Source organism: Artemia franciscana, chromosome 18, assembly GCF_032884065.1.
Source record: "Artemia franciscana chromosome 18, ASM3288406v1, whole genome shotgun sequence".
Lineage (NCBI taxonomy): Eukaryota > Metazoa > Arthropoda > Branchiopoda > Anostraca > Artemiidae > Artemia > Artemia franciscana.
Genome location: NC_088880.1, coordinates 28,959,300 through 28,979,531, shown reverse-complemented (window position 1 = coordinate 28,979,531; position 20,232 = coordinate 28,959,300). Strand labels below are relative to the sequence as shown.

Here is a 20,232-nt window from a genome sequence, read left to right as displayed (position 1 = left end):
GTTTGAGGCAGTACTGTCTCTGAAACTGGAAACCCCATTAAACAGTTTTCGATAGATTGAAATCGACTGGCTATCTCGGAATTTTCACTCGATGGCTTTTTGGCACCGTTTAGGCTGAATATAAGGAAAACTTGTTACGAAAAAACAACAATTCTTACTTCATGATAAGCAAAATAATCACAGTTAAGACATTTTGCATGAAGTAAACCTTTATCTTCATTTCTTTCAGTGTTTTAGACTTTTCTACCAAATTTCTTTACAAAAAGTGTGCATTGAGCAAGCGTTTTTTCAGTTTCCAAACTCGTGCTGAAACAAATGCCATATACAGTATTTGTTTATAGATACCCCCACAGAAACCACAGTGGCGATTTTTAACAAAACGGCCAGAAACTTAACCTTTAGCAAAAATTGCCAGAATAAACGCCATCTACAATCTTTGTACATAGCGGTTGAATCAGATTTGAAAACTGAAAAAAAAAACGCTTACAGAACAGATGTTTTTTCTTCAGATATATGGTAGAAAAAGTGTAAAACAATGAAAGAAGTGGAGATAAAGGCCAGCTTCATGCATAATATATTAACTATGATTATTCTGCATATTATGAAGTAAGAATTGTTTTCTGAACATGTTTCCTTACGTCCAGTGAGGTATTTAGGCAATTCCCAAATTTCATGAGAATTTCATTTCCCTGAGAATTCACGAAAAAAGCACATAATTTCCTATTTTTTGCATAAAGGCTAGAAAGCTCTGCAGTAGAGTTCTCTTACGAGGCGTTTTTTTTCATTAAGACCCATTTGATCGTAAGTACACAACAAATGAATATTTAAAAAAAAGTAAATTTATTTTCAAACAGTAAACACTTTACTCTATTTAACAGCATAGTTGCCAAGTTTGTTGTAACACTTATCCTACCTCTCAACTAACTTTAAAGTAACCTCTACATAAGAACTTGCCGCCTGTTGCACTAACCAGGAATTCCCTTCCGTTTTCATATTGTCATCGTCATTATAACGTTTGCCACTGAGTTGTTGCTTGAGGTGGAGAAAAGGATGGTTAACACTCGGCGTAAGATCAGGACTGTATTGTGGGTGATCTAAAACTTCCGAGCCAAAACTGTCCAACAAATTACGGGTCATACCAACAGCGTGAGGTCTTGCATTGTCATGAAGAACGACAATTTCCTTTGTCAGCATGACAAGTTTTTTTTGTGTTTTTATAATCGCTCTGGTGAGTTCTCTGAGGGTTAGGCAGTATGCTTCTGCATTGATAGTGGTTTCTCCGTTGCAAGAAGTCGACCAAAAAAACACCAAGCCTATTCCCACACGCCGACGCCGTTATTTTGCGCAAGGAGAGAGGATGTTCAGCCTTCTAATTTTCAGGAGAGTGTGTGTGTTTTCATTCAATGTTCTGCTACCTCAATTTGGGTGTGATATGAAAAACCAATGTTTCGCCTCCAGTTCAACCGGTTGCCACCTCAGTGGCAACCGTTAAAAAGATGACAACGACGTAAAAAACAGCAGTGAACTTTTGGTTATTGGAGCCGGTGGCAAGTTCTTATAAAGACTTTAACTTAAAATTAGTTGAGAGGTATTATAATTTTTTCAAAAAAATTGGTAATTATGTCAAAAAATAGAGTAAAGCATGTACTTTCTGAAAATAAATTTACTTCTTTGAAATAATCTTTCGTTGTGTACTTGTGTTCAAACGGACCTTAATTAAAAAACACGCCTTGTATACACTGAATGTAATGAAGTAATTTTCATCGAAATTAAACACCCTTTTTAAGGTTGCTTTCCCCTTTTTCAGAAAATCGGGCACATTTTCTCCAGCTGGTGGGTAAGCTTTTCACTAGTTTGATGAAATGGAAAACTTATTTTCGATTCATTTTTTGTTTTTGGCCGAATTTCAGATTTTTTTTTTTTTTTTTTGATAAGGCAGCTTGGTTTCCCAGCCAAAAGTTATGAACGTACATACTCAAAGTATAACATTTAACGCTTCCATGAAGATTGGGGGGATATCATACACTTAGACAATGTTGCCAGTGGCCCTATTGATGCAAGCTGAGGATTATATTTGGCTTTTGCACCAGAATTGAGACATCTCCGTGATAAAAAAAAAAAAACATAGAAAAGAACAGACAGCAGAACAAAATAATGAGACAGGCATCAAGGAGGAGAAAATTCAAAAGGGAGAGAAAGAATAGAAAAGAGAAAGAAAGAAATGAAGAGAGAGAGAGAGGAGGGGTGAGAAAACAGAAAGTGAATACCAGCAATTTTATGAACATCAGAATGCCAGCTTTCGCCTTCCTCTAGGACACAAGGCTCCAACGTTATGTCAAAGAGAGCTTGGAAAATGAGATTGAGACCTTCCATACAATTTCCAATTGAAAAATAAGGAGCGAAATCTGAGCTTTTCAAGCCTTGTATCTGCTTCTTTAATATTGCTGTTAGATAAGGAGGATCCCAGCAGTACAACTCCTAGAAGTTGAATTAGTTTAAAAAAAAAACTATTTAAAAAAAGACTGGCATTTCAAAAAAAAAACACGGTTTTGAGAATTGTTTCAAAAATAAACATTGTATTTTGAAGAGCGCACCGTCGTTTTCTTCTGTAAACAGAAACAAAATGGACACGTATATATTTTCCTAAGGATCATACTACTTCGTAATAATAAAAAATTATTTCGAAAACACTGACAAAAAGTCTAATTTTATTTTACCACTAAAAATTTAGAGCAAATAGATCAGCCGATAATTAGGTTTGAAATTTTAAGCGATGCTTAGCTTCTTAGCCGCTTGCACAATATCGCTATTTTGCAATTATGATTGAGCGGGAAGAGTTTTTAAATGTTCTAAAAATAATCAAGTAAATTTGTTTTTTTCGTGCAACTACAAAGAATATATACAAAACCAAAAATTTGCCGATTTCTCAACTGCCGAAATATACTGATTCTGAGAAATGCTGATATAAGAAATTTCTGAAAGCATAATTCAATTAAAAGTATAAAAATGACCAGCCTTATTGATTATGCCATTAAAAGTCGAAGACTGGCTGGAATGATACTATACACTAGATTATATAGGAGTGCTGTAATTGATTTGACAGTAAAAAATCCCAATGTTTAATTAATCTAAAGCTGGGACTTGGGAGGGAAATATCAAGAAAGTTCTGACGTTAGTAGACTCCAGGATGAAGATTTAAGAGGACCTTTCCTGGAACAGTTGAATATAATTCTGGAGAGTCTACAATTTGACAGTACAGAAGATAGATAAAATATTTGTAGGAAAATATCCACCGAATCATACCCGGTTACCCACCGTTTAGTTACCACGGAGCAGGGACTGCAGGACCCTCGTCCGGAAACAGAGGACTGAAGTTCGAACCTCTCTGAGGTGACGATTTGAAATTCGTTTGGTTACCCCAGCGCAGTACTAACGAACCTCTCCTTTTGAAACAGACGATATGAGTTCAACCTAGCGTGTGCTAATGATTTGTGGATTCAGAAATGATCATTCGTTCATGTGGCACAGTGAGAACGATATTTACTAGGTAATACAGGGCCAGGAGTTCCAACTCAGCTACAGCGACCCACTGCAGGCCCACAATTTTATTCCTGTGACAAGAGCATTCGAAAGTGCCACCATACTAATCCAAACTAGAAGAAGAAGGAAAACAGTTTGCGAAGTAGCAGATGATATCCTACAGAATAAAGTTGGAAACGCTACAAAGAATATTAGCAAAAACGCTATAAGCTTGATAGAAAAGAGGAGGGTTAGGACAAGAAGTTTTTAAGCGATAAGATCAAATGAAAATAAGAGGACAGTAAGGGAAGTAGAGAAAACAATAAAGCATGAATTACGAAGGTGTGAAATGGATGCTACGGATAAAATTATGAAGGATCTGAAAGGTGCAGCAAGATGGCATAATAGTAAGATACTGTATGGGCATGTTCAGAAATTGAGAGGAAGTTGTCATTGTGGACTTGTCCCAGTTAAAGATAGGAACATGGCGTCAACTAGCGACAAATAAAGGGTTAAAAAGAGATAGGAAGAACAATTTGACAATGTGTTAGATCGTGATAAGGTTGTAGGAAATTACATAAAAAAATGAAAAAAATATGACAATTTGGAAGAGAATGAGGACTTTTTTCGCAAGGAGAAATTGGAGACGCCACTAAAAGGATCGAAAAATAATAACGCCTTAGGTGCTGATAGTTTGGTAAAATATGGTTGTTGTGAAGTTACAGATAAATTACTGAAGATTATGAACGAGATCTTTGAAAAAGGGAATGTACCTAGCGACAGCAGAAAACTCCAATTAAATACCTTAATTGCTTTGCATGAAGAAAGATATAGTTTTAAGAAAAGAATAGTTTAAATAAAGAAGAGTGAAAATACGCTCAGAAAATATTCACTCGGATTAGTTATTTGAGAATCGTCTGAACAGTCAGATCCCGTTAGTCCTCGTCTTACGAACCATCAGCAGGAATTCGATTCAGCCAACAGAGAAGCTTTAGTGAAGGTATTTTTCTAGAATGATATACCAAATAAATACACTAGAGGGATTAATACTATCTACGAGAACAATATAACTACGTTTAAGGTAGGAGGTGAAGTTAGTAGCTGGTTTAGGGTTGAATCAGGAATTGAGCAGGGTTGCATCTTATCCCCGCTTTTATGGATTACTGTTAGGAATTTGTCCTAAGGAACACACCCAAGGCTATGGCAGAGCATGGAATAAATTAGGAAGGCACAAATGTCCTAGACATCGAATACGCGGACGATTTAAGTTTCCTAGAGAATAATCTTAGTATAGTGAATCGATTTTTAGAGGTTTCGATAGTTGAGGGTGCAAGAACCGGTTTATAAATTATTGTTAAGAAGAAAGCTACTTAGACTAGAAATAAATGAAGGTGAAAATGTGATTTTGTGAAACGAGAAGAGAGATCAAGTGGATATATTTACCAGGTTAGCATTGTAAGTAAAGATGGTAGATGCAATGAATATGTAAAAAGTACAATAGCCAAGTCCCAGAGTGTTTTTCAAAGTTAAAGAAAGTTTGCAAGAGTAAGGAAGATAAATAAAAAATAAGATTAGAACATTAGAAGCAACGACAATGGCAATGGTCGAATCGACTTTAAGTCAATCGCCGAAACGAAAAAGAGGCAGAGAAGCTTCTGTTTATTTTGAGCTTTGGTGTCACAATTTACTTTCATGTCAACAATCTCTGTCTTCTCAATTTAATTTCAGTCCACTTAATCATTTCTAGACTATACTGCTAAACTAGTATCATGCTAAACTACGTTATATTTACAACATTTAAAATCATCATTATCCTGGCCTATTGGCCGAAAGTACATGGTTCTCTCGAAGGTATTCCCATACTATTCAAGCTGACAGGCGAAAAACTTTCTGCGGAAAAGGCGGTGACAGGGATGATGTCGGATAGACTCAAGGGTGTGCCTTGTGGCTCTAATTATAGAAGTGGAACATCCTTGCAAGATGTTTGTTCAAGGAAATTGCTAAGTGTCAACCTTCTTTTAAAAACTTGGCGTCGGGGGGATTGGAGGTGATAGAGGGACTACTGGCCAACTTCAATAATACTCCCTTCAATAATACACACTGACAATCTTTGCAGCACTGATTCCACTTCAGAGAAGGCGTATGTTGCCTGTTTTTCTCTTAAAAAGTTCGGGGTGGAGAAGGAGGAGGGGAGGGATTGTTGGAAAGGTCAAGGGTCTACTTAATACCTCCAATCACACAGATAACAAATCCTTGCATGTTTCTGCTTATTTGCCCTTAAGTCTTTTTTGCACTAATTCAGTACTTGTTTTTACACCAAGTCGTTCTGATGCCGCATAATTTCACAGTAAAAAAAAGAACTCTTTGCACTTTTTTCATTTGGCTTTTATAAGCATAAAAGTTAAGTTAAAGTCACTGATCTTGCTAAAATATTGCCTCTGCCTGCTTCTAAAGCTCTTAAAGCCTAACTAGACAGAAGCCTATTTAAAGCCAATTCCTTAGCCTAATAGAAGTTAAGTAGCCTTAATAAGCTTCAATAGAAGTCAAGAAAAAGCTTTGATAGAAGTTTAAGTTTTCAAATACTTTTAAAGCTCACTTAAAGTGGATTTTAAATGATTGGATTTTGACTCATTTCTAAGTTTTTAAAAGCCAAGTTGGTGTCAAGTCAAAAGCCAAGAAAATTTTAAATGATCGCTTTTGATTCAGTTTAATTTTAGCAATTTAAAATTTAATTGAACCTTATTGGCTTTTATGTTGTCACTAACAGCCATTTTAACAAACAGATAGAAGCCAATTTTAAGTCAGTATTTAACGTATTAGCTTCTAATTGGCTCCTGGGTTTGTAAAAACCAAGTCGACAATGCTGATGGTGCTCAAGTTTTGAATACCATTTGATCGCTAGGGGAACATAAAACATTGTAGCAACATTTTGTTGGCTTAGCCAACAGAATTGCTTATGTAGCAACATTTTAATTTTACTTGTTTTCCATCGGTTGAATATCGTAGTTGTCAGCCATCAAGAATTTTTAATGGTGCCAATCAGGAAGAATTTTGAAAAAAACACAAGAGCTTAGAGCTCATATGGCATTTGTGATGAGGTCGGAAGAGCCAAGAGCTCATATGGCATGAGCTCTAGCAAAATTCTAAGAATCAATGGATTGATTCAAAAGGAAAATCAGAGGCTTAATACCGGTTAGGCTTTAAAATAAGAGCTCTGAGACATGACGTCCTTCTAAATATCTAAATTCATTAAGATCCGATCCCCCATTCGTACGTTAAAAATACCTCATTTTTTCTAATTTTTCCTCTCCTTTCAGCCCACAGATGGTCGAATTAAGGAAAACCACTTTATCAAGTCAATTTGTGCAGGTTCCTGAAACACCTACTAATTTTTATCGTCCTAGCACGTCCAGAAGCACAGAGCTCACCACAGCACTGGACCCCACTAACTCCTCCAAAGAGAGCGGATCCAGTCCGGTTACGTCAATCACGTATCTATGACATTTGCATATTCTACCCACCAAGTGTTTCATCCCCATCTCTCCACTCTAAGCATTTTCCAAGATTTCCGGTTTCCCTTGCGACTCCCCCCAATGTAACCAGATCTGGTCGCGATTTAAAATGAGAGCTCTGAGACATGAATTCCTTCTAAGTATCAAATTTCATTAAGATCTGGGCACCCATTCGTAAGTTAAAAATACCGCAATTTTTCTAATTTTTCCGAACTAACACCCTCCCCCCCCCCACTTCCCCATAGAGAGCAGATTCAGTCCGGTTATATCAACAACGTATCTAAGACCTGCGCTTATTCTTCCCACCAAGTTTCTTTCCGATCTCTCCACTCTAAGCTTTTTCCAAGATTTCCCGGTTCCCCCTCCAATTCCCCCCAATATCACCGGATAAGGTCGGGATTAAAAACAATAGCTCTGAGACAAGAGATCCTTCTCAATATGAAATTTCATTAAGATCCGATCACCCATTAGTAAGTTAGAAATACCTCTTTTTTCAATTTTTCCTCTCCCTCCAGCCCTTCAGTTGGTCGAATCGGGGAAACGACTGTTATCAAGTCAATTTCTGCAGTTTCCTGACAGGTCTACCAATTTTCTTCGTCCTAGCGCATCCAAAAGCACCGAACTCGCCAAAGCACTGGAAATCCACCCCAACTCCCCCAGAGAGTGGATCCGGTCCAGATATGTCAATAACATATCTAGAACTAGTGCTTATTCTTCCCATCAAGTTTCATCCCCATCTCTCAACTCTAAGCGTTTTCCGGGAGTTCCGGTTCCCAAGATTTCTGTTTCCCCCCTATGTCCCCGGATCCCATTCGGATTGAAAATAGAGCATCTAAGAAATAAGATTCTTCTATATATCAAGTTTCATTAAGATCCTCAATTTTACGTTTTCCAAGATTTCCGGTTTCCCCCTCCAACTCCACCAATTTCACCGCATCTGGTTGGGATGTTAAACAGGAGCTCTGAAGCAAAAAACCCTTCAAGATATCAAATTCATTAAGATCTGGACACACATTTGTAAGTTAAAAATACCTCATTTTTTCTAATTTCCGGAATACCCCCCCCAGCTCCCCCAAAGAGAACCAAAGCAGTCTGGTTACTTCAATCACGTATATAGGACTTGTGCTTACTCTTCCCACCAAGTATCATCACGATCTCTCCACTCTTAAGCGTTTTGCAAGATTTCCGCTTTCTTCCCCCAACTCCCCCAAATGTCACCAGATCCGGTCAGGATTTAAATGAGAGCTCTGAGACACGAGGTCCTTCCAAAATTCAAATTTCATTAGGATCCAATCACTCGTTTTTAAGTTAAAAATACCTCATTTTTCATAATTTTTCCGAATAGGTCCCATACAACTCCCTCAAAGAGAGCGGATCCGGTTATGTCAATCACGTATCTAGGACTTGTGCTTATTCTCCCCACGAAGTTTCATCCAGATTCCTCCGCTCTAAGCGTTTTCCAAGATTTCCAGTCCCCCTAACTCCCTCCAATGACACTGGATCCTGTCGGGATTTAAAATAAGAGGTCTGGGTTACGAGGTTCTTCTAAATATCAAATTTCATTCAGATCCAATCACTCCTTCGTAAGTTAAAATACCTAATTTTTTCTAATTTTTCAGAATTAACCCTCCCCCCAACTCCCCCAAAGAGAGCGGATCCGTTCCTGTTATGTCAATCACGTATCTAGGACTTGTGCTTATTTTTCCCACCAAGCTCCATCCCGATTCCTCCACTCTAAGCGTTTTCCAATATTTAAGGTTTCCCCCTCCAACTCCCCCATTGTCAGCGGATCCGGTCGGAATTTACAGTAAGAGTTCTGAGAAACTATATCCTTCTTAATAGCAATTTTCATTAAGATCCGATCACCTGTTCGTAAGTTAAAAATACCTCAGTTTTTCTAATTTTTCCAAATTAACCGTCCCCCCACTCCCCTCCAGGTGGTCGAATCTAGGAAAAAATTCATTCTAATTTAATCTGGTCTGGTCCCTGATACGTCTGCCAAATTTCATCGTCCTAGCTTATCTGGAAGTGCCCAAACTAGCAAAACCGGGACAGAGAGACCAACAAAAATTTGTATCGCTATATGTCACTTGGTAAATACTAGGTGCCATAAAAAAAAAAAAAAAAAAGATGACGCATTCCTTTAATATGGTCTCAAAATATGACAGATTCCTAAAACTATCTCTATTTTCCATTTCTTGATATCAAATTAGTGTGGTTTGTTTTCAAGCTTACGGTAGATTAGCATAAAATGGTAAATTAGCAAATAAGGTAAATTAGCATAAATTGGCTTTACCAAGCTAAGAATATGTTGCTTTGTCTAAAAAAGGAAATTATTATTTTACTGTTTCATATGTATTTGATGTTGAAAAAGATCTGATTTTATTCCTATCACGGACAGATAGCGGCATAAAAACTTTAATAATATTTGTTAAATTACGTCATTCCTTGCATTATTACTTATAATCATTGCATGATGATTCTCATGAAGACATTTTCATGCCCTATAATGAGCCAAACCGAATAAAAGATATAACAGAAAGCACAAGTAAGTAACCCCTAGTCCTTGAAGGAGAACAGGCTTTATGATTATTGCTTACAAGTTACTCTTTTTGACAGAGAACCAATCTCCGAACATGAAAACTTAAAAGCACATGTAAAGTTCAACAGTTTAAAATTTCTTGATCAATGGTACCTTGGCTGTAAGCACCTTTTCTACCGAATTTCAAGTGAATTTGGACAATTTAGTACGGAGATTAGTTCAGCTCAGAAGCTGTGGACACCTACGAATATGCATCCACTCTGTCCCCTTGGCTCAGGATAAGATGTACCATAAGTTTTCAAGCAAATTGAAGGTCGGAGAAGGGAAATACGCAGCTGAAAATCACTATTCTCATGCCTTACTGGTTCAGGGTTACCCCACAAATTTCATACCGATTAGCATAAATAAATGTCCCGTCTACCTCTCCGGTGAAGAGTTAACTATGGGAGTTGGTCTTGGAGGGTCCAATATCCTACTTTGTGCATCTGATCATACACACAAAAATTTTTGTAATGAAGGGCGACACATTCCTGGGGGGGCACGTTGCCATTGTGTGCTCGGAAGTATTTATATTGAAAATCATTACAGTTTTTCGATTTAAATATGGTACAGCATGCCTTCCGTCCCACCTAAAAATTAAGGTGGAAAAAGTGGGTGGGGTTGAAAAGGTAACTGTCCGATTTCCGCTCTCCGATTATATAGATTAGAAATATTCGCGTGATTCCTTTCTAAGGAAGACGCAAAATGTCTATCATTTTGGTAAAAAAGTTAGAGTTGCAACGGGAGAGGAAGGGGGTGTTGAACAGTCTAATGGTCCAGTTTGTACCTCTTTCAATTCAGAATAAAAGTGATTGTGCAATTCCGTTTCAAACAAGATGCAATATGTCCACCTTTCTGCTAAAGAAAATTGGCTGGGTGAAGGAGGCTCTTGGCGTCAAGAGCCTAATTTGTGCCTCAAATCTTATAAAGTGACAATCATTACACTTTTCGACTTAGACAAGGAACATGCCTATTTTTCTGATAAGAAGAAGTCCCTCCTTTTGGATAGTTGTTTTACTGATTTATTTATTATTATTATTAAATTTGTTGTGTTTTGTTTTTGGGTCTTTTTCTTGGGTCTTTATTTTCCTCTTGTTGTTTCTTTGCTGGTTGAAAAAAAAAATGGTTTATGATTGGGTGGGGTGTTTGCTGTGGCGTGGTGAATAATTAATATTATGTATATTCTTCTTCTTTCTCTTTTTTCGTTCTTTGATTGATTATTCATGTATTTCATTATTTATTACTTAGTTGTTTTATCCGTGCAAAACGAGTTTTTCTCTCTGCCAGATATTTTTATTTTTATTAGGTTACGTTTATGTTATCGTGTAGCCTACGCCTAAAAATTTTCACCACGGAATGTCAACAAAGATTATTTTGACATTTTTGCTGATTTAGCATTGACCTTCGAAAGCCGGTTGGAAGCGACCCCGCGGCCGACAGACGAAGCGACGGTCCAACAGCCTGTTCGAGTTCCTGGCGATGGCAAACATCAAACCGAGCAAAGCACAAACGCTCGCACTGGGCCGAATTGGATGGAGGAGGCAGAAGTCACTCTCTACACCGAGCAGTGCCCAGCAGGAGACCTAAGTCAAGAAAATCAAGTAAGTTTGTTTGTCTTTGGTTCTTTTTCCGTTTTGTTGACGCTAAAGTACGAATTCGGCCTATTTGGGCTTGTGATAGCCATTTTTCAGTAATAAATCTTATCTTAAACACCAAATACATCAGTGATAGATAAAATGTTTCATTATATTCTTGTGTGTTCGGAGTCTCACCGGTGTATGTTGACAATCACAGATATGCTCTGGTCAATTTCCAAAAGAAAGGGAAAAAACACCAATCCTTAAAACCCAATCCTACGAATATGGAAAAGAGAGGAAAACACCCCAATTCTTAAAACCCAATTCTTGTCTCTGACTGAGAGATAAGATGGAAAAAAAAAAAAATATCCTTATTTCTACTTGAATCCCGTCATCTTTACCTGTCTTATGCAAAGTTTGTGTCAGTCTTATGCAAAGTTTGATAGTGACAGCAACGGTTTGTTAATTTTTTTCAATAACCCAATTTATTCAGAATAGATATTGCAATAAATCTTAATCTTTTTTTTTGAAAAGTTAAATGCATTAATTGCGGATAAACAAGAAGACAATTGTTTTTATTTTTATCAAGAAAAGTACTCTAAAATACTTTCCGAAGTGATTTCTGCTAGAACTAAGCGCAATACACCTTTGGATTACGGACGTTTAAAACATTCTGATGTTACAAATATTGCAACCACATTTTTTAAACGTTTTGATATTATAGTATTGCAAGCAGATAATAGTAGAGAATTAATTAAAATAGTAGATAGTTAAAATTAATTATAGTTAATTATAATTAATTAATTATAAAATTAATTAATTGATAGTTAAAATAGATAGTATTAATTAAAATAGCAGATTAATTAAAATGGCAGATTAATTAAAATGGCAGATTAATTAAAATAGCAGATAGTTAAAATTAATTATAGTTAATTATATAGTTAATTATAGTTAATTAATTATAAAATTAAATAATTGATAGTTAAAATAGATAGTATTAATTAAAATAGCAGATTAATTAAAATAGCAGATAGTAGTAGAGATAATAGTAGAGTCAAGTCATATCCGAAATTTGCGCTATATGAATTTTTTATTACTATTATTTTCTTTTCTCATTAAAAATGTACTGTGTGTTTTACGTTCTTAGTCATTCCTCCCAAAAAGAGCGGTGAAAAAATCTGTTCGCGACTGAATTACGCAAAAGAAAAATCTCCGAAATACTCAACATTCACTATTAATGCATAGTGAGTGAAACAAGACCTTGGCGGAACAAATTCAGATAGTCCTCTGTGATAGAGACAAAAATCTGAATTTCAGTTCACAAACTGTTAGCTTTAACTTAAGCACAAGCAAATGTCATATTTGGCTACAGGCAAATATTTTAGGCAGCTTTCCAAAATGTTTTATCATATTCATCAATATTAGGCTTAAATTATTAAGCCTAAAATTTTTTCTAAGCTTTTTTTAATGTTTTTTTTTTAATTTTGCCATCTTGACTGTAATTTTGATCTAACGATTTTTATAATCCCTTCCGTATCGTCTTAAAATGGCCACATGGTTCACCCCAATCCTGTAAAAGGGGTCCAGCCCCCTTGGCCATCTGTTGAGCATGCTCTTGACTTTACAAATGGACTAATATTAACATGAGACAGAAGTGAGTTTAAATATCGAAAAAAATTGACTGTAGCTACCGATTAATTTTAGCTGGTTGGTTTCTTAATTTTTAAAATATTGATGGTAGATTTTAGTATGAACAACGTTAAACAAACTTTTAAAAGCTCAGTGCCATTTGAAGGTAAATAAATTTACCATTTATTACCATTTTACCAGGTTATTTACCATTTGAAGGTAAATAAGCTGAAATAAGGTTTAAATATTGGCTTTAAATCGATCTCTCTCCACTTTGTTCGATCAAAATTAACTCAAAAGAGACTGAGAAGCCAATAAAATTTAAAATTGGCTTTTAGAAACTTAGACTCCAAGTCGAAACTAATAATTTTTAAAAATTTTACATAACTAAAGTCGTCTAGAAGCAAATTTAAATTAGGATTGAACTGGCCCTTAAAACTTAGCATTTAGTATTAAATTATATTCTGTATCAATTCGATGCAATTTTCAGTAGGTTTCAACTCTTTTTTAGGTAGCTAGCACTCTTTTCATCTCTACTCTGGGATAAGGGAAATTTGCAAAGAAGCGAGAATTTTTGAAGTTCTCAGTGCGTGTACTTTGCAATTGTTTACTGGCGGTCATTTCTAAGACAAATGACCTAGTACTAAAATAAAATTAACACAAATGTGTAATTACTCACGTCTCGAGCACCTACATCCTTTTTCTTTAGATGTCGCATTACATCATATTCTTCCAGGGCCCTTCGTTCCAGCTCAATTTTTAAAACATCTAAAAAGTCCTTAACTAGTCCAGGAGATCCAGCAATACTATTTTTCAAGGTCCTAGAGAAATTTTAGAAACGTTTAACTAAAGAGTATCCCAACTATTTAACTTTCCAAACCTTGATAAATTAATTAAATAATATTTAGGTTCTAATTTAGGCAGAACCACCCACCGCCCATCCACCCTATTCAGTAACCTAGGAATGAATGTGATACTGACAACAGCTGAAATTTTGGCACTTCAAAATGGCTTTCATAGTAATTAAAAACTACTACTAGTACCCAGGGCTGTATGCAGAGGGGGGAGGGCACTTGGCATGACCCCCCTCCCGAAATTTGTTTCTCATTCGTACAAAAGTAACAAATTATATCTAAACAAATTTTGTTACGTTTTACATAGTTTTTTAGGTGGACCATTCCAAACAAAATTCCTCAATATTGCACTGATAGTACCACTGATAGGGCTGTATTGCCCAGTAAAATTATCCCGGTTGGAGATTAGGTCTAACAAGGTCTAAAAATTAAGGCCTAACTTAATTTCAGTGAATCAATTTTTTCTTTCAGGAGGATCAAAATATAAACATAGCAAAATACGAATACACAAAACCAAATAGAAAACATACTGAAGCGCAAAGCAATCTGAGAGTCAAAATAGTGAAGCAGGAAGGAATCGGGAGCGACCAAAAAGCAATGTCTGACTCCCAGATTCCCCTAAAACAGGAAAGTGTCATTTTGTTTATAAATCTTGATTGAGGGTAGTCTGGGTTAATGGCGCCAATGGGAGGACGGGGAGGGGTATTTGCATCTGTCCCACCAAGGTTTTTTTGTAAAGATTTTTTTTCTGAACCTGAATGCTTTTCAATGAAATACTCTTCGTAAGGTTGTTGCTACAACTGTAATCATGATAAAAAAAAAAAAACAACAAAAAACATAACCATCCTTCAAAAAAGAAAAAGAAAAAAAGTTGACATCAAACTGCAACATTAGAGTATGAAAAGGGGACGTTTGGAAGTTTTCATGAAACGATGAATCTCGTAAAATTGACCCTCGTCAAAACTGGCCATAATAAGAAATATAAAACTAGCCCCTTGAAATTAATATAAATAACTAATATAATTAATATAACATAATGATTAATATATTTCATAATGTAGTTAATATAACTAATTTCTATTAGGAGATTTTAACGTCCACATCGGTAGAAATAGGGATATATGGTATCCAGGGAAAGGAAAACAGTAATGAATACAGACTGCTGCAATTTTGTAGGCATAAGAATCTAGTTATAACCAAGATAGTGTTTGCTCATAAAATGACCCATAAGTTAACGTGTTATTCACGTGATGGTAACACAGCAAACTTTATTTATGATGTTATTGTAAACTGAAGACTGGCAGAATCAATAGAATATACTAGGGTGTATATGAGTTCTATTATTGATGTTAAAAGTAAAGATCACCATCTAGTAGTGTCTAGGGTTAATTTAAAGCTGGAATTTCGGAAGGGTTACTAAATCCTGAGCGGTTATGATGTGGGTAGACTCCAGGATGAGAATTTGAGAGAAACTTTCCTAGGAACAGTTGAATACTAAACTGGAAAGTTTAAAATTTGACAATGTAAAAGATGGAAGGATAATTTTAGGAAAACAATTCGTGAAGTTGCTGATGGTGTCTCAGAGAAGAAAGTTAGGAACGAAGCTAGGGATGCTAGTGAAAAGCTTTAGGTTTAATGGAGCAGAAGGGGCTTGTAGAAGAGCTATCTGAGTGACAGATCGTGTGAAAACAAGGGGAATGTCAAGAAAGTGGATAAAGCATTAAAATAAGAACTAAAGAGATGTGAAGTGGAGGCCATGTATAAAATTGCCGAGGATCTGGAAGATGCAGCTAGACGACATAATAGTAAAATAATTTACTGTCATGTTAATAAATTGAGAGAGAGCAGTCAATCTGTACTTGTCCCAGTTAAAGATAGGAACGGGGCCACACTTAGTGATAAGGAATGAGTTTAAGAGAGATGGGCAGAAGATTTTGAGAATGTGCTAAACCGAGACAAAGTTGCAGGAAAAGATACAAAGGAAAATGAAATAGTTTGTGATACCTTGGATATGAAGGAAGATTTGTTTTTTGAGGAAGAATTAGTGACACTACTACAAGGGTTAAAAAACAATAAGGTTACAGGTGCTGCTAGTGTCGTAAATAAGTTTCTTATATATGGTGGCTCTGCGGTTAGAAATGGGTTACTGAAGATTATGAACATGATTTTTGAAAAAGGGGAAGCACCTAGAGATTTTAGGAAAACCATAATTAAACCACTCTATAAGAAAGTTGATGAGAGTGAGAGTGGTACTTATTGAGGCATTAGCCTTGTCTCTGTAGATAGCAAATTACTCAGTAATATGATACTTTTTAGACTGAGCGATGCTGTATACAAAGTGATGAGGGAAGAAAAGTGCAGTTTTATAAAGGGTAGAGGATGTGTCGACCAAATTTTCACTCTTATGTTAATAACTGAAAAGTGCCTGAGCTATCAAACACCTTTGGTACTCAGTTTTATAGATTATGAGCAAGCATTTGATTCTGTTGATAGAAGAGCTATAGTGAAGGTCTTATCCTTGTATGGTATACCAGACAAATACGTTAAGTATGGGCACTGCGAAAAGCGGATGAAGATTTCTAGAAGTTTTCCAGAGAAATTGCCTTCGGATTGTTCTGGATAACCCGGGTGACTGACCTTATTTCAAACAGTAGACTGTACCAAGAGCGCGATTCAATCCCACTTTCTAGGGCTATAATGAGAGAAAGGTTGAGATGGCTTGGGCACGTTCTGTGGCTGAATGACGACATGTTACCGAAGATTGTCCTTTTGGGCCAACTGTCTAGGGCTAAAAACAGAGCAGGTCGTTCACGGTTGGGGTGGGATAATGTCATAAAGCAAGATTTTAGAAAAACTGGAACCTTGGAGGGTGTAAAGAGGGAGGTTTTGACTAGACTAGGATGGATGAGGAGCGTGCGTAGCTGTGTTGGGCCTAGGCGGCTTGAGAATGTAGTGACTTGTTATTAGTAGTAGTAGTAATATATAAACAAACAACGAATAAAAAATATTTAACTAATATGAAATTAATATAAAAATTGATGCGCACCAGCGGTCGAAACACTCAACATAGTCACTTGAAATAGTCGCAAGCACCTAAGCAGAGTTCGGCAATCATTTATAGTAATATTACAAATTCAAATATAGTCAAAAAATTTAATGTATGCTCGGCTGTAGTAAACCTTAATAGTCTGTATACTTATACTCCATATACTTTATACTCAGTGCCTATACTCCAAGAGTTATAAGCGAGACATATGGCGCAATTAGCTTTATGGCGCATGGCGCATAGCTTTTTAACTGCAATATCTACATTACAAAATTTCCAAAGAAACAAGTTGGACTGTTTACGCAGAAAAATGGGGAATTTAATTTATTATGAAAAAGAATTCCATATGCATGCATGTTAATTTTGGTTTGCATAGATCAAGCAGCATCTATAGCTAGGCGGCAACATAACGGTCGCTTCAGTTATACCGGTCCCAAAATCGTTGAAGACCCAGTTATAGATTAGATTAATTTATTAAAAACACAAATTATAACTAATATGATAAGTAGTCGCCAATGAGAAGGCATAAAGTATAATGATACTAGGTCACTGTAATTATAACAACCAAATACTAGGCAACGGTAACTTCAATTGTAACGATCCCATAATCGTAAAAACAACCGATTATAGTCAGATTTATTTATTAAAAACAAAAATTATGGCTATTATGAAAAGTAGTCACCAATGAAAAGACATAAGGCATACGGATACTAGGCGGCTATAATTATATCGACCAAATAGTAGATAAAGGGTCAATTACAAATAAACCGGTCACTGATCGTTGCCGCCTAGTAGCAGTTCATTTATGTCTTCTCATAGGCGACTACTTATCATATTAGTTGTAATTTTTGTTTCTAATATTGTTGGCGAGAGACATAAGACATACGGATACTAGGCGGTATGTTGGCGAAATTTGTGGCGAAACCCTATATAGGCCAGTGTATTCTCCTGATGAGCCCTTGTGTTGGGTTGTTGCCTCTGAATTATTTGTCTTTTTTATTTTTGCTATTGTTTGGTAAATGACGACTTATACTTATTGACGACATGACTGCCTGTCCATGGATTATTCGTTATGGTTGATTGTGTATGGCTATGCTGTTTGACCTATGTGATTGTATGGATGAGTAGGGTTAAGGCCTCATTCAAGTGCTGGTCTATATTAATCACTAATACAGTCTTCCTTTTCTCCTTCTGTCTCTCTCTCTTTTTTTTTTTTCTTTCTTTTTTTTTGTGTTTGTGCTGTTGCATTGGTGATTTCTCTTTTCATAATCTATAATTGGGTGTTTTGACGATTATATGACTACTGTAGGTCAAGCGACCATTGTATATTATATACTACTACTAATAATAATTCACCACAGCACCAAGCCGCCTGAGGCAAACATAGCTACGCACGATGGTCCTTATAATTACTGCCGCGTAGTGTTGGTACATTCTATGTTGCTTATAGCCGACTACTTATCATAACAGTTGCGATTTTTGTTTGTCATACATTATTTAATCTACAATCAGGGGTTTCTACGACTATGTGACCGTTACAAATGAAGTGACATTTACATAATATTTAGCCGTTATAGTTGTAGCCACCTAGTGTCGGTACTTTTGTACCTTCTCATTGGCAACTAAAAACCATATTAGTTATAATTTTTTGTCCAAATTTTTGTTAATTAAATTTATCTAGTCTATAATTGGTGTTTAGACGACCATGTCACCGTTACAATTGAAATGACCGCTACCTTGTATTTGGCCATTTTAATTTGGGCAACCAAGTGTCAGTATATTTGACGTCTTCTCATTGGAGACTATTTATCGTATTAGTTTGAACTTTTGCTTGTAATAAGTTAATATAATATCTGACGCTCAGATTCTTGTAAAGTTGGAAACTGTCATTTTGTTAAGAGATCTGGATTGAAAATTGTCTCTGGTTAGTGACGTCGATGGGGGAATGAGGTGAGGGGTGTTTGCATCTGCTCCCGAGATTTTTTTGCAGTTTTTTTTTTCTAAATCTGAATACTTCTTACTGAATTATTCTTGGCTAGGCTGTGACTAATACAGCAATTATGATCAAAAACAATTTGATCATCCTTGAAAAAGAAAAGAAAGGCATTAAACTGCAGTATTAGAATATGGCAAGGGGAAGTTTGGGGGGTTTTCACTTAACGATGAATCTCGTGAAATTGGCCCTCATTGGCAACACTGGCTTTGATACGAAACATAAAAAAGAAACACAGCCGTGTTGACGCATAAGAGCGTTCGAAACATTTAATATAGTCGCTGGAAATAGTCGCAAGCACCTGAACGCAGTTCGATAATCGTTTACAGTGACATTACAAATTAAATTTTCAGTTAAAATTTTGTTCGTATTAAATTTATCTCATCTGTAATCGAGTGTTTTGACGATCATGGGACCGTTATAATGGAAGTGACCGTTGCCTGGTATTTGGTCGGTATAATAGTAGCAACCTAGTGTCATATACTTTATATCTTCTCGTTGGCGACTACTTATCCTATTAGTTTTAATTTTTGCTTGTAATAAATTAATCTAATCTATAATCTTAGGTTTTGACGATTATGGGACCGTTGCAACTGAAGTAACCGTTATTTAGTATTTGGGCGTCATAGTTGTAGCAACCAAGTGTCAGTACACTTTATGTCTTCTCATACTTTATGTCTTTATGTTTTGACGATCATGTGACCGTTACCTAGTATTTGACTGTTAAAACTGTAGCAACGAATTGTTGCGGCAATTAATTTTTGTTTTTAATCAATTTTTAATTTTGCTAGTTTGCAGCAGCCAAGTGTCAGTATACTTTATGTCTTCTCATACTTTATGTCTTTATGTTTTGACGATCATGTGACCGTTACCTAGTATTTGACTGTTATAACTGTAGCAACCAATTGTTGCGGCAATTAATTTTTGTTTTTAATCAGTTTTAATTTTTGCTAGTTTGCAGCAGCCAAGTGTCAGTATACTTTATGTCTTCTCATACTTTATGTTCTTATGTATTTTGACGATCATGTGATTGTTACCAAGTATTTGACCGTTATAATTGCAGCAGCCATGTGTTGCTGCAATTAAAATTTGTTTTCAATCAGTTTTAATTTTTGCTAGCATTATAATTAATATTATCTATAATGGAGGTTTTGACAATTATGGGATCAATACAACTGAAGTGATCGTTACCTAGTATTTGGCCGTTATAATTGCAGCAACCAAGTGTTACAATAATTAATTTTTGTTTTTAATCAGTTTTAATTTTTGCTAGTTTGCAGCAGCCAAGTGTCAGTATACTTTATGTCTTCTCATACTTTATGTTCTTATGTATTTTGACGATCATGTGATTGTTACCAAGTATTTGACCGTTATAATTGCAGCAGCCATGTGTTGCTGCAATTAAAATTTGTTTTCAATCAGTTTTAATTTTTGCTAGCATTATAATTAATATTATCTATAATGGAGGTTTTGACAATTATGGGATCAATACAACTGAAGTGATCGTTACCTAGTATTTGG

At 35.9% G+C, this 20,232-nt stretch overlaps 1 protein-coding gene across 1 annotated transcript in view; it reads right to left on the bottom strand.

The window, feature by feature from the left end:
* Nucleotides 1-20,232, bottom strand: part of LOC136038841 (mitochondrial intermediate peptidase-like) — an 85,995-nt gene that overhangs the window by 32,159 nt on the left and 33,604 nt on the right. The window contains exons 5-6 of the mRNA XM_065722256.1: nucleotides 13,498-13,639; nucleotides 2,268-2,478 (exon numbers count right to left, since the gene is read on the bottom strand). Of these exons, the coding sequence (XP_065578328.1) occupies nucleotides 2,268-2,478; nucleotides 13,498-13,639 (353 nt within the window). The remainder of the gene's footprint in view (nucleotides 1-2,267; nucleotides 2,479-13,497; nucleotides 13,640-20,232) is intronic.